The following is a 14,903-nucleotide window of genomic DNA, read 5'->3' as shown; positions in this document are numbered from 1 at the left end:
TATAATGCCAGTAAAAGTCGACACCGTAACGAAGACAGCTTTTTCCTTCACCCCTTGCTGTTTGGAAGACGCCATGCGTGCTTGAGATCCGCCAACCAACCCGGTCTTCACCCTTGATTCGTCTCCTCTCATACGTAGCCCAAAGTCACGGTTCTGATCCAATTTCTGATTTGAGTGCACCGGCTCTTGTTTGATTGGCTCAATTTTTCTCTCCTTTTACCGCTGATTTTGGTCCAACCAGCCTCATTTCCCAAATGCTGGGACCCCACTTCCTTCCCATGCAACGTATCACCCAATTCCTCCCCAATTTTTGAATCTTAGGGATTGCATCCAAATTCAAAAAATTTTTTCCTTTGAGGCTTCTTGTGGCTGCACCACCCGGGTCGTCGTCTCGGTCACTGATGTTTCCTTTCGATCCACCTTTTCTGACTCTATTGGGGTCATTCTGCAGTCAGTTGCTGGATACCCGAAATAATTGCACTTATCACAAATAAGGTGTAAGCATTCATACTCCACCTTGTATTTAAACTCATCGATAATCACACTCTGGACCAGCAAAAAACCAAGATTAATTTGCACGTAAGTCCGAGCAAATTTCCCCCGCTCCGCCGAAGCAGAAGCAATTCTCATAATGGCTTTATCCTGATAGTACCATATGCTCAAACCAGCAATTCTAATCCAAACCATAGTCTCCCCAAAAGTGTCCTCACAAGGTTTAAAATTCGGTGTCCATGGCTTGACGGCAATATAGTGACTGAAGATCATCCATGGCCCCCCTAGTAAAACCTGCTCTTGATCGTCCATGTGATCAAATTTAACGAGGAAGTACCCAAAACCCACATCCAAGATTTCATATCCACCGGTGATCCTTCATATCGCTTTCAGTTTGTGAAACATGGCCGTGTAACTAAGATTTTTTCCAAGAACTTTAATCACAATGGCCTCCTTGTATGGTTCAGAAAGGATGTTTCTAGCCTCTTCGGAGAAGCAAACTCTCGGAGGCATAGGATCTCCTTGTTTTCCGGTGACCATATCCTCATCTAGAGCTTCAACTCGGTTTATCCCTGAGGCTACCGTAGAACCAATAACCTTGTCACGGAAAGAAATTTTGGAAGTCACCCTAGAACTAAGGTTGCCCTTACTTGATCCCTCCTTCACACTTGATGCAAACCCTCCCACGCTCTCCCCCTTATCTCTTTCGATAGCATGGCATCTTCCTCACCGTATTTCACCCTCAAACGCTCTCTCCCGCTCTCTCCTTCTCTCACTTTCCCTGAGTACGGAGTACGTAGTCTTTCTCTGCAAGGGTTTTTTCAAATTGTATAATTACCGTTACTATATATAATTTATAATTTATATTACTAATTTAATAAATCAAAATGTATCACGAGATATTTTTCATTACAGTTAAAATAAACTCTTTCCCTCCAAAATTAACAAACTCTCTCTCTCCTTCTTCTTCCTTATCCTCTCTCGCTTTTCTCTCTCATTCTCTATCTCTCTTTACATTTCTGCTCTATAAAAAAATAAAATTAATAAAATAATATAATTCAAATAAATTTATAAAATTATACAAAATACGTTAAATTTATAATTAAATGTAGTTAAAAATAATTATGTAAGATTATTCACATAAAAATATATTATTATTATTATTATTATTATTATTATTATTATTATTATTATTATTATTATTATTATTATTATTATTATTATTATATGCATACCTTATTAGTTTTGTTATCGCTTATCTTTCTAATATATATTTTTGCTTCTCTTTCTTAAAATATTTATTACATATAGTTTGGAAAGAATACCAACACTACAAAAAATTCGTCGGATACCGTCAGATTTACTGGCAGTTACCAAAAAAAATCATCCGATAATTTAATATGTTTACCCTAAGAATAAATCCAATGGTATAAATCTCACCAGCAATTATTTACCGACGAATTTTTTTGTCTGCTGCTAATTATCGTCAGAAAATTTTTGCTGGTGGATTTTTTCCCCAGAAATTTAACCGACGGTAAACTTAAATTTTATTTTTTTTAAATTTGTTTAAAAATTAACATATAATTTTAAATATCTAAAAATTTAATAATTTTAAACTAATAAATCAGAAAATACAACCCGAATTAACTCATATAATAATAAACTTAAAAAATTAACAACAATAAATAATAAATCAATAATCAACTAAGAAAATAAATAAGTTAAGATTAACTCAGACAATTAACAATAATCAACTAATTAGTTCAAAAAATAATTAACTAATTAACTCAAAAAATAATTAACTTAGATAATAATAAACTTAAAAAATTAACAAAAATAAACAATAAGTCAATAATTAATTAAATCAAAAAATAAACAAATTAAGATTAACTCAGATAATTAACAACAATCAACTAATTAACTTAGAAAATAATTAACTCAAACAACACCATAACAGAAATCAGAACAATGCAGTTGGAGATCTTACACTTGCATATTCATTCGAATGAGCAACACCAAGTCATATTGCTTCTTAACTTCTGTGTCGCCAATATTCTCACTTGAACTGATTTCAAACTGCATAATTATTATAGAATTTGAAACAAAATCACAAAAATAGAATTAAAAATGAGAATAATAAGCACAAAATCATCAAAAAAAAAATTCAAAATCAGAATCATAAACAAAATTTTAAACACAGAATCATCAAAATAGAATTAAAAAAAATTCTAAACAAAACAGAATTAATAAACCTTAAATCTAAACTAATACATGAACTAAATCTAAAAAATAGTTAAATCTCTAACACAAAAATATCCTAATTGCAAATTTTTAATACATAACAAATTAAAATTAGATGAATTAGTGTTTAGAGTTTAACTACCCAAAACTAATTAGTGAGTTACCTGCAGTCAGCAACAGCGCAGAGGACTTTTCTAGCGTGGTGGCAACACGGACGCCGAAATGGCGGCGGCGGTAACCAACCGGCAGGGGATGCATTTTAGGTTTTTTTAAATAAATTGAAAAAATAATAGGAAAAAAATGAGGACAACATACTTGGAGGGAAGAAGGAGGCAGCTTCGACGACACACGAAGCAACAGGGAGAGCGGTGGTAGCAGTGGTGGCAATAGCGGTGGCAGCAGTGGCAGTAATAGCGATGGCAGCAGTGGCGGGAGCGATAAAAACGGCAGCTTTAGAGTGATCAACGTGACGCAAGGACACTACAAGAAAAACACTAATTACTATCGGATTTACCGGCAGAATAACAAAAATAATCTGACAGTATAAATCTCATCGGTAACTGGTTATCGTCGAATTTTCTGTTCTGACGGTAACTTGCAGCGGAATTAGTGACGAAATATGATGGTTCAGGGATGAAATCGGATGCATGTTACCATTGAAAAAAATCTGACTGCAATATCGGTGCCGTTAGTTGAGACTTCGCGCCACTATATCATTGGTAAATCTGACCCTGACGACATTTTTTTATTTTTTAAATTTAACCTGGATGAATACTACCATCAGAAAATTCTGTCAGTAAATCCGATAGTAGAGTTAATTTTTTTTATTTTTTTTAATTTATAATGGATCCCGATAGTTAATAATTGATAGTCAACTCTCAATTAGTAAAAAATAAATTAGTATTTTATCTGAAAATGGTGATTTATATATGATATAAAATATCAAATATGCAAAATCAAAACACATTGAAAGTTTGATAAAGAAATACATGAGATAGAATTATATTGATATTAACCTTATTCAGATTCATCATCTTCTTTCTCTCGTTCATCATCTTCCTCTTCCAAGGTAATTTCCCGATTATCGAACCCGTCTTCTTCTTCATCTCCATCAACCCATCTTCTTCCTGAAGATCGTCGTCGTCCAGTGGTAGTGTGTCGTCATCTACTTTAAGCTCAATAATATCATCATCCATAACAGCCGACCTAAGGGTGATCGAATCACCAATATCAACCACCATTTTCGAAGGAGTTGGGTCATTAATTTGGAAAGGTTCTTGACCCTCTGTCCCATCAAACTCGATGCGACCTCTTGGATTAGTCTTAACAACAACCACCCAACTAGACTTGCATGACCTCGGATAAGGCAAATAATATACCTGTCATGCATTTTGAGGTAGAATAAAAGGATTGTAGTACCTATATTTTCTAGTTATATTTACTTTAGTGATATTGTAGTCATTGTGCTTCCATGCTCCTTGGCGTAAACTTGGATCATACCATTCATATTTCAACACGCACACCTTATACGTAGTGTGACAAAAATACTCTAATTGAATTATATTGTGCAATATACCATACCAATCAGAATGGCCACCGCCTGAATCTAGATTTCGGTGTTATCTATTTTTCTTCCAACTGACCATTGTAAAGAATGGAATTGATATTCATTAACATTGTATATCAGGTAACTTGTGCCTTTATTCATTGGGCCCCAACTAAGTGCAACTCATTTTCAATCTGTTGTGTCAGTTAGATGCACTCTAACGTATTCTCTAAATCAATGTAAAAAAATGTTTAGTAATGTATCAGGATTTGTTTCCTAGAATAACCTATGATATAATAGGATGAATAAGAAACTTTCAGTGTACAGAAGTTTTGATTAAATGACTAATATAGTATGTTACTAAATGCAATAATTATGAAGATTTGAAAACTCACATCAGGTAGGGTGCAACCTGATCACAGTTAAGCAACACATGTAGATGTGCGACATCGATTTTCTTTTTCTCTAACCAATATTCACTACTCGCGCCCATTGCAACTTGTAAGACCTCGAGCATATGAAAAATTAAAATAATGAGTTAATTATGATTTATTATATTTGTTTAGGATTTTATATCCAAAAAATTATTTCACTACTAATATTTAAGTTAAATTGATGATACTTTGAGTTCAAAATTATTTTGGACTCATAAATTCCATGATAATTAGGTATTTTCTTATTTATAATCTAAAGTTTTAGCTATTGAAAAATAATGAAGATTTGTTAATTTAATTTGAATAATTAAAATTTAGTTTAATTTTATAAACTAATAGAAAATTAATTTATTGTCTCTAATTTAAATTAGAATATTTATTTAAAAATAATTTGTAAGTTGATAAATAAATATTGTTCTTAAAGATAATTATATTGAATTAAATTTGATTTTAAATTATTACTTTACCCTTTAATTTTATTAAAATTCTTACACTACTCAAATCCTAACCCTAAAACTAAAACAAATGCACACCACATAGATAAAAAAGAGACAAAGAAGAAGAGAAGAAAGGGAAAGAAGGGAGAGGATGAGCACGAACAGAAGAGAGGGAGGCATTAAGAGGGACAAAATTGCACAAAGAGAGAAGCTCATGGAGAGAGAGAAACGCAAAGGAGGAGGAACCGTTTACTGCCATCATGCCTCCGTCGCTGATAATTTATTACCGCCGCTGCTAGGACTTGTTGCGGGAGGTGTTGTTGTCACCATCGCCGTCGATTGAGAATGTCATCAAGGAGCCCAAAAAGAGAACGAGCAGAATGTGAGGAAGAGGAGGAGTTCTTGTCACCGATGTGCGTCTAGTCGTCATTGCTGTTTCCATTCCCGTCGCTGATGCAGTCAACGCTGCCGCTGCAAGCTTCTCTTCTGCCATTTTGGTTCTGGTTCGGTTGAAAATCCCCTATGCAAGCTATATTCTATGTGGTCCCTTGTTCAGCTGCATCATACCTCTGGCCATTGGAAACGGCATTGTGATTGCCAGAAACACTATAAGAGCTGCTGCTACTGCTCCATTCTGTTGTTCCTCCTTAATTACAGTAAGTATTCTTATTTCGGAACCCTGGCTGCTGAGGTTCTATTATAGTTTGTTAAGAATTTTGAGATGTGTCGTAGGATTGAGTTACCCTCGATATCAATGTGAGAAAATATATTTTTAGTGAAAGTGTGAGTCTTGTGGATTAAATTGGACTATTTTTTATAAATGTGATTGAATAAATAAAACTGGTTAAATAATTTCAAATTTTTAAGTAATAAGATTAATTAGTAACAATGCTTGAAGCCTTTTGGTGGGTGGATTAGGATTTGAACAACTTGTTTACTATCCTAATGTTTGAAAATTTAATAACTTAAAGACAATTAAAGATAAAAGTCAATAATATTTATGTTGAGAATTGTTAGGTGTTTTGAAAGGTTGAGAAGGATTTGTGAGATGTTTGTTTTAGATGGAATCCTTGAAGGGTGAAAATATCTTAGTTTTAGGGGAGGTTCTGCTGAAATTTCTATAAAAATTGGTTAAGGATAATAGAGTGTGGTTGATTATTAATTAGATCATTGGATAAGAATGGTGATGGTAATTTGTTTAATTTGTTGAGAATGGAATTTTGGGGAATGCCCATTTGAGCTTTTATTGATTTTGGTTGGAAAATTTTATAATGAATGAGACAAACTTGATATTTGATTAGTTATTGAGAAAGAGCTAGAGGAAGCTAAAGATGAAATAGATGAGTATGAATTAGACTTGAATTCGGTTGAATTTATGATTTTTGTGTATATGGGTGAAGAACTTGAATGGATATTTGATTGATATTGATTATTCGCCTAGCAAGGATGGTGGTATTGTCTCGCTTTTTCAGTGCATTGTTATTATGTGGGGATAGTGGTTTTGTCCCGCCCAAGGTGAGGATGGTGGCTTTGTCCTGCTCACGGATTGATAATGAGGTTAAATGTTTTAGTAACAGTTGGGGATATATGGAATTAAGACTTATGAAATTGATTACAACTGTGACTGTGTTTGATTATGATTATGATTATGATTATGTTTGATCGTGATTATGATTATGGTTGAAATGTGACTATTGAGTGGCAAGGACAAGGGTTTTGTCCCGCTTGCGTTGTTATTGAGGCACTGGCACCAGACAAGGATGGTGGTTTTGTCCCACCTGCTTGGTGTTGTGGTGTGGATGTGGAAAAAGTAGTAGGATACTCTCTCTTGATTTTATTCCCCCACATTCTCTCTCTGGTTGCAAGGTGGAAAGGAACTTTCCTTCGTTTTATATAGCACGACCTCACAGGGGAAGGAGGTAGGACACTCTTCCTCGATTTATTCCTGCTAGTAATACCTCCAGGAGAAGGTGGTAGGACACACTTCTTCGATTATATTCTTCCTGGGGATTGATGAGCGGATAATTTATACACTTTTTGGCATTGTTTTTAGTATGTTTTTAGTTTGATCTAGTTAGTTTTTAGTTTATTTTTATTAGTTTTTAGTTAAAATTCACTTTTCTGGACTTTACTATGAGTTTGTGTGTTTTTCTGTGATTTCAGGTATTTTCTGACTGAAATTGAAGGTTCTGAGCAAAAATCTGATTCAGAGACTGAAAAGGACTGCAGATGCTGTTGGATTCTGACCTCCCTGCACTCGAAGTAGATTTTCTGGAGCTACAGAAGCCCAATTGGCGCGCTCTCAACGGCGTTGGAAAGTAGACATCCTGGGATTTCCAGCAATATATGATAGTCCATACTTTGCCCAAGATTTGATGGTCCAAACCGGCGTTCAAAGTCACCTCAAGAAATTCCAGCGTTAAACGCCGGAACTGGCACCTAAATGGGAGTTAAACGCCCAAACTGGCATAAAAGCTGGCGTTTAACTCCAAGAGGAGTCTCTACACGAAAAAGCTTCATTTGCTCAGCCCAAGCACACACCAAGTGGGCCCGGAAGTGGATTTTATGTCATTTACTCATCTCTGTACACCCTAGGCTACTAGTTTTCTATAAGTAGGACCTTTTACTATTGTATTTGTACAGATCTTGGTAGCTATCTTCTAATTTTATGCTATCTTAGATCATTTGGGGAGGCTGGCCATTCGGCCATGCCTAAACCTTGTTCTTATGTATTTTCAACGGTGGAGTTTCTACACACCATAGATTAAGGTGTGGAGCTCTGCTGTACCTCGAGTATTAATGCAATTACTATTGTTCTTCTATTCAATTCCGCTTGTTCTTTGTCCAAGATATCACTTGTTCTTCAACTTGATGAAGGTGATGATTGACACTCATCATCATTCTCACCTATGAACAAAGTGACTGACAACCACTCTTGTTCTACAAGCATACGAGGCTCTAGTGAATATCTCTTGGATTCTTTAACCGGAATCTTCGTGGTATAGGCAGGAATTGATGGCGGCATTCAAGAGAATCCGGAAGGTCTAACCTTGTCTGTGGTATTCTGAGTAGGATTCAATGATTGAATGACTGTGACGTGCTTCAAACTCCTAGCAGGCGGGGCGTTAGTGACAGACGCAAAAGAATCAATGGATTTTATTCCGGCCTGACCGAGAACCGACAGCTGAATTCCGCTATGCTGTGACAGAGCATATGCAATCGCTTTCACTGAGAGGATGGGAGGTAGCCATTGACAACGGTGAAACCCTACACGAGCTTGCCATGGAAAGGAGTAAGAAGGATTGGATGAAGACTGTAGGAAAGCAGAGAGACGGAAGGGAAAGCACCTTCATATGCTTATCTGAAGCTCTCACCAATGATATACATAAGTATCTCTATCTTTATCTTTATGCTTTATTCGTTTATCACTATACCCATTTGAGTCTGCCTGACTGAGATTTACAAGGTGACCATAGCTTGCTTCATAGCAACAATCTCCGTGGGATCGACCCTTACTCACGTAAGGTATTACTTGGACGACCCAGTGCACTTGCTGGTTAGTTGTGCGAAGTTGTGTTTATGCCATGGTATTGAGCACCAAGTCTTTGGAGCCATTACTAGGGATTGTTTATGTTTTGAAAAGTATTGATCATAATTTCGTGCACCAAGTTTTTGGCGCCGTTGCCGGGGATTGTTTGTGTATGGACAACTGAAGGTTCATCTTGTTGCTTAGATTAGGCATTTATTTTTTCGAAATTCTTGAAGATGAATTCTAGAGTTTCATGATGATTTGTTGAAATCTGGCTGGCTGAGAAGCCATGTCTAATCTCATTGGACCGAGGTTTCAACTTATCATCACAGAAGCTTGTTGATTTTTTATCAATCTTGCTTTTGGAGCAGTGATCTGCTAAGGCTTGGCTGGCCTTTGGCCATGTCTAGTGTTTTGGACCGAAGCTTTCTTTGAAAGCTTGGCTGGCTGTGAAGCCATGTCTAATTCCTGGACCGAAGTCTTAGACTAGTATTGCACTGATTCCTGGAATTCTCATTAAGAATTTTGATATCTTTTTCCACTTAATTTTCGAAAATCACAAAAAAAAAAGTCACAAAATCATAAAAACCAAAAATATTTGATGTTTCTTGCTTAAGTCTAGTGTCTCATCTTAAGTTTGGTGTCAATTGCATACATTCATTCATGTGTCTTAAGGATCTTCAAGTAATTCTTGATGATTTCTTACTCTGATCTTTGAATTCTTTTGACTTGAGTGTTTATGTGTCTCATATAGTGTCAATAGTATACAAACTGCTAAGTTTGGTGTCTTGCATGCATTGTTATTTGATTCTTGTTGCATTTTGATTGTTAAAAATCCAAAAATATTTTTAATTTGTGTCTTTTCAAGTCAATAATACAAAGAATTGAAGATTCAGAACATACTGCAGAGGAATTATACAGAAAAAGCTGAGCATTCGAAAATGCCCAGTGAAGAAGACAGACTGGCGTTTAAACGCCAGCCAGGGTACCTGGTTGGGCGTTTAACGCCCAAAAAGGGTGCATTTTGGGCGTTAAACGCCAGAATGGATACCATTCTGGGCGTTTAACGCCAAGATGGCAAAGGGGGAAGATTTTGTTTTTCAAATCAATTTTTTTTCAAGTTTTCAAAGTTTTTCAAAATCAAATCTTTTTCAAATCATATCTTTTCAATCAAATGTTTTCAAAATCAATTTCTTTCCTTTTTCAAAGATACTTACTAACAATTAATGATTTGATTGAACATTTCAAGTATGTTGCCTTTTCTGTTGAGAAAGGTTCAATGTTTGAATCATATCTTTTCTTGTTAGGCAAGTCATCAATTTTTAAAATCATATCTTTTTTTTTTAAATTGTTTTCAAATCATATCTTTTTAAAATTGTTTTCAAATCATATCTTTTCAATCACATTTTCTAAAACCAATCATATCTTTTTAATCACATCTTTTTCAAAATAAGTTTTCAATCAAATCTTTTTAACTTCTAATTTCAAAATCTTTTTCAAAAATTACTTGATTTCTTTCTCACTTTTATTTTCGAAAATCAATTAGTGTTTTTAAAAAATGTTTTCAAAATATTCTAATTAATTTTCGAAAAATTACTTCCCTCCTTCTCACATCCTTCTATTTATGGAGTACCACTCCTTCTCAATGCACAATTCGAACCTTATCTAATTAAAGTTCGAATTCTTCTTCTCCTTCTTCTTTCTATTTCTCTTTTCCTCTGACACCTCAAGGAATCTCTATACTGTGACATAGAGGATTCCACATTTTCTTGTTCTCTTCTCTTTCATATGAGCAGGAGCAGAGACAAAGGCATTCTTGTTGAAGCTGACCCTGAACCCGAAAGGACCTTGAAGAGAAAGCTAAGAGAAGCCAAAGCACAACTCTCTTTAGAGGACCTGACCGAATTCTTCAAAGAAGAAGAAGACATGGCAGCCGAAAACAACAATAATGCAAACAATGCACGGAAGGTGCTGGGTGACTTTACTGCACCCACTCCCGACTTCTATGGGAGAAGCATCTCTATCCCTGCCATTGGAGCAAACAAATTTGAGCTTAAACCTCAATTAGTTTCTCTAATGCAACAGAATTGCAAGTTCCATAGACTTCCAATGGAAGATCCTCATCAGTTCTTAGCTGAATTCTTGCAAATCTGTGACACAGTCAAGACTAATGGGGTAGACCCTGAGGTCTATAGACTGATGCTATTCCCTTTTGCTGTAAGAGACAGAGCTAGAATATGGTTGGACTCTCAACCTAAAGAAAGCCTGGACTCTTGGGAAAAGCTAGTCAATGCCTTCTTGGCAAAGTTCTTTCCACCACAAAGATGGAGTAAGCTTAGAGTGGAAGTCCAAACCTTCAGACGGAAGGATGGAGAATCCCTCTATGAAGCTTGGGAAAGATACAAACAATTGATCAGAAAATGTCCATCTGACATGCTTTCTGAATGGAGCATCATAGGAATTTTCTATGATGGTCTCTCTGAACTATCCAAAATGTCTTTGGATAGCTCTGCTGGAGGATCTCTTCATCTGAAGAAGACGCCTACAGAGGCTCAAGAACTAATTGAAATAGTTGCAAATAACCAATTCATGTACACTTCTGAAAGGAATCCTGTGAACAATGGGACTAGTCAGAAGAAAGGAGTTCTTGAGATTGACACTCTGAACGCCATTTTGGCTCAGAACAAGATATTGACTCAACAAGTCAATTTGATTTCTCAAAGTCTGTCTGGAATGCAAAATGCACCTGGCAGTACTAAGGAAGCTTCATCTGAGGAAGAAGCTTATGATCCTGAGAACCCTTCAATGGAAGAGGTGAATTACCTAGGAGAACCCTATGGTAACACCTATAATTCTTCATGGAGAAATCACCCAAATTTCTCATGGAAGAATCAAGAGAGACCTCAACAAGGTTTCAACAACAATAATGGTGGAAGAAACAGGTTTAGCAATGGCAAACCTTTTCCATCATCTTCTCAGCAACAGACAGAGAATCCTAAGCAGAACCCCTCTGACTTAGCAACCATGGTCTCTGAGCTAATTAAAACCACTCAAAGTTTCATGACTGAAACAAGGTCCTCCATTAGGAATTTGGAGGCACAAGTGGGACAGCTGAGTAAGAAAATTACTGAACTCCCTCCAAGTACTCTTCCAAGCAATACAGAAGAAAATCCAAAAGGAGAGTGCAAAGCCATAACCATGGCCGAATTTGGAGAGGAAGGAGATGAAGTGGACGCCACTGAGGAAGACCTCAATGGGCGTACACTGACCTCCACTGAGTTCTCCAATGAGGAACCATGGGAATCTGAGGCTCAAAATGAGACCATAGAGATTCCATTGGACCTACTTCTGCCTTTCATGAGCTCTGATGAGTATTCTTCCTCTGAGGAGGATGAGTATGTCACTGAAGAGCAAGTTGCTAAATACCTTGGAGCAATCATGAAGTTAAATGACAAGTTATTTGGAACTGAGACTTGGGAGAATGAACCTCCTTTGCTCACCAAAGAACTGGATGACTTGTCTAGGCAGAAATTACCTCAAAAGAGACAAGATCCTGGGAAGTTTTCAATACCTTGTACCATAGGCACCATGACCTTCAAGAAGGCTCTGTGTGACTTGGGGTCAAGTGTAAACCTCATGCCTCTCTCTGTAATGGAGAAGCTAGGGATCTTTGAGGTACAAGCTGCAAGAATCTCATTAGAGATGGCAGACAACTCAAGAAAACAAGCTCATGGACTTGTAGAGAATGTTTTGGTAAAGGTTGAAGACCAGTACATTCCTACTGATTTCATAGTCCTAGAGACTGGGAAGTGCATGGATGAATCCATCATCCTTGGCAGACCTTTCCTAGCCACAGCAAAGGCTGTGATTGATGTTGATGGAGGTGAACTGATCATTCAAGTGAATGAAAAATCCTATGTGTTTAAAGCTCAAGGATATCCCTCTGTCACCATAGAGATGAAGCATGAAGAGCTTCTCTCAAATCAGAGTCAAGAAGAGCCCCCACAGTCAAACTCTAAGTTTGGTGTTGGGAGGCCACAACCAAACTCTAAGTTTGGTGTTGAACCCCCACATTCAAACTCTAAGTTTGGTGTTGGGAGGTTCCAACATTGCTCTGAGTATCTGTGAGGCTCCATGAGAGCCCTCTGTCAAGCTACTGACATTAAAGAAGCGCTTGTTGGGAGGCAACCCAATGATTATATTTTATATATTTTTCTTTGTTATTTTATGTTTTTTGTAGGTTGATGATCATAAGAAGTCACAAAATCCATTGAAAAAGCAAAAACAGAATGAAAAACAGGAAGAAAAACAGCACACCCTGGAGGAAGATGCTGCTGGCGTTCAAACGCCAGTAAGCCTAGCAATTGGGCGTTTAACGCCCAGTCTGGCACCATTCTGGGCGTTTAACGCCAGAAAGGGGCACCAGACTGGCGTTAAACGCCAGAAAAGGGCAAGAACCTGGCGTTAAACGCCAGGAATGGGCACCAGCCCGGCGTTTAACGCCAGAAATGGCTCAAAACGTGATTTTGAGCAACATTTGGTGCAGGGATGACTTTTCCTTGACACCACAGGATCTGTGGACCCCACAGGATCCCCACCTACCCCACCACCACTCTCTCTCTTCTTCCCCCATTCACCAATCACCTCATTACCTCTTCCCCAAAACCCCTCACCTATCAAATCCCATCTTTCTCTTCACCACTCACATCCATCCTTCATAAAACCCCACCAACCTCACCCTTCAAATTCAAACCACTTTCCCTCCCAAACCCACCCATAATGGCCGAACCTCATCTCCCCTCTCTCCTATATAAACCCTTCTTCACCCCTTTATTTTCACACAACCTAAACAACACTTCTCCCCCTCTTTGGCCGAATACACCACCATCTCCCTCTTCCTCATTTCTTCTTCTTCTACCCCCTTCTTTCTTCTTTTGCTCGAGGACGAGCAAACATTTTAAGTTTGGTGTGGTAAAAGCGTTGCTTTTTCGTTTTTCCATAACCATTATGGCATCCAAGGCCGGAGAAACCTCTAGAAAGAGGAAAGGGAAAGCAAAAGCTTCCACCTCCGAGTCATGGGAGATGGATAGATTCATCTCAAGGGTGCATCAAGACCACTTCTATGAAGTTGTGGCCTTGAAGAAGGTGATCCCCGAGGTCCCCTTTTCACTCAAAAAGGGTGAATATCCGGAGATCCGCCATGAGATCCGAAGAAGAGGTTGGGAAGTGCTTACCAACCCCATTCAACAAGTCGGAATCTTGATGGTTCAAGAGTTCTATGCCAATGCATGGATCACCAAGAACCATGATCAAAGTATGAACCCGGATCCAAAGAATTATCTCACAATGGTTCGGGGGAAATACTTGGATTTTAGTCCGGAAAGTGTGAGGGTGGCGTTCAACTTGCCTATGATGCAAGGAGATGAACATCTTTACACAAGAAGGGTCAACTTTGATCAAAGGTTGGACCAAGTCCTCACAGTCATATGTGAAGAGGGCGCACAATGGAAGAGAGATTCAAGAGGCAAGCCGGTTCAATTGAGAAGGCAGGACCTCAAGCCCATGGCTAGAGGATGGTTGGAGTTCATCCAACGCTCAATCATTCCCACTAGCAACCGGTCCGAAGTTACTCTAGACCGGGCCATCATGATTCATAGCATCATGATTGGAGAAGAAGTGAAAGTTCATGAGGTCATAGCCCAAGAACTCTACAAGGTGGCGGATAAGTCCTCTACCTTAGCAAGGTTAGCCTTTCCTCATCTCATTTGTCACCTCTGTTATTCAGTTGGAGTTGACATAGAGGGAGACATCCCCATTGATGAGGACAAGCCCATTACCAAGAAAAGGATGGAGCACACAAGAGACCCCTCTCATCATGAGATCCCTGAGATGCCTCAAGGGATGCACCTTCCTCCACAATACTATTGGGAGCAACTAAACACCTCCCTAGGAGAATTGAGTTCCAACATGGGACAACTAAGGGTGGAGCACCAAGAACACTCCATTCTCCTCCATGAAATAAGAGAAGATCAAAGAATCATGAGAGAGGAGCAACAAAGGCAAGGAAGAGACATTGAGGAGCTCAAGCACTCCATAGGACCTTCAAGAGGAAGGAAGAGCCGCCATCACTAAGGTGGACCCGTTCCTTGATTTCCTTGTTCTTGATTCTTCTGTTTTTCGAATTTTAGTGCTTATGTTTATCCATGTTTGTGTCTTATGATCAT

At 37.8% G+C, this 14,903-nt stretch overlaps 1 protein-coding gene across 1 annotated transcript; it reads right to left on the bottom strand.

Moving 5' to 3' along the window:
* Window positions 1-336: 336 nt before the first annotated feature.
* Window positions 337-804, bottom strand: LOC130975460 (uncharacterized). The gene has a single exon (XM_057900257.1). It carries the CDS (start codon window positions 802-804, stop codon window positions 337-339), a length of 468 nt encoding a protein of 155 aa, XP_057756240.1.
* Between the last annotated feature and the right edge of the window lie 14,099 nt (window positions 805-14,903).

Source organism: Arachis stenosperma, chromosome 4, assembly GCF_014773155.1.
Source record: "Arachis stenosperma cultivar V10309 chromosome 4, arast.V10309.gnm1.PFL2, whole genome shotgun sequence".
NCBI classification, from domain to species: domain Eukaryota; kingdom Viridiplantae; phylum Streptophyta; class Magnoliopsida; order Fabales; family Fabaceae; genus Arachis; species Arachis stenosperma.
Note: the sequence above shows the minus strand (reverse complement) of the source record. Positions and strands in the feature narration are given on the sequence as shown.

What these genes read in the sequence shown, in the direction of transcription:
- LOC130975460 (XM_057900257.1), bottom strand. Translation starts at nt 804, where the DNA reads ATGGACGATCAAGAGCAGGTTTTACTAGGGGGGCCATGGATGATCTTC.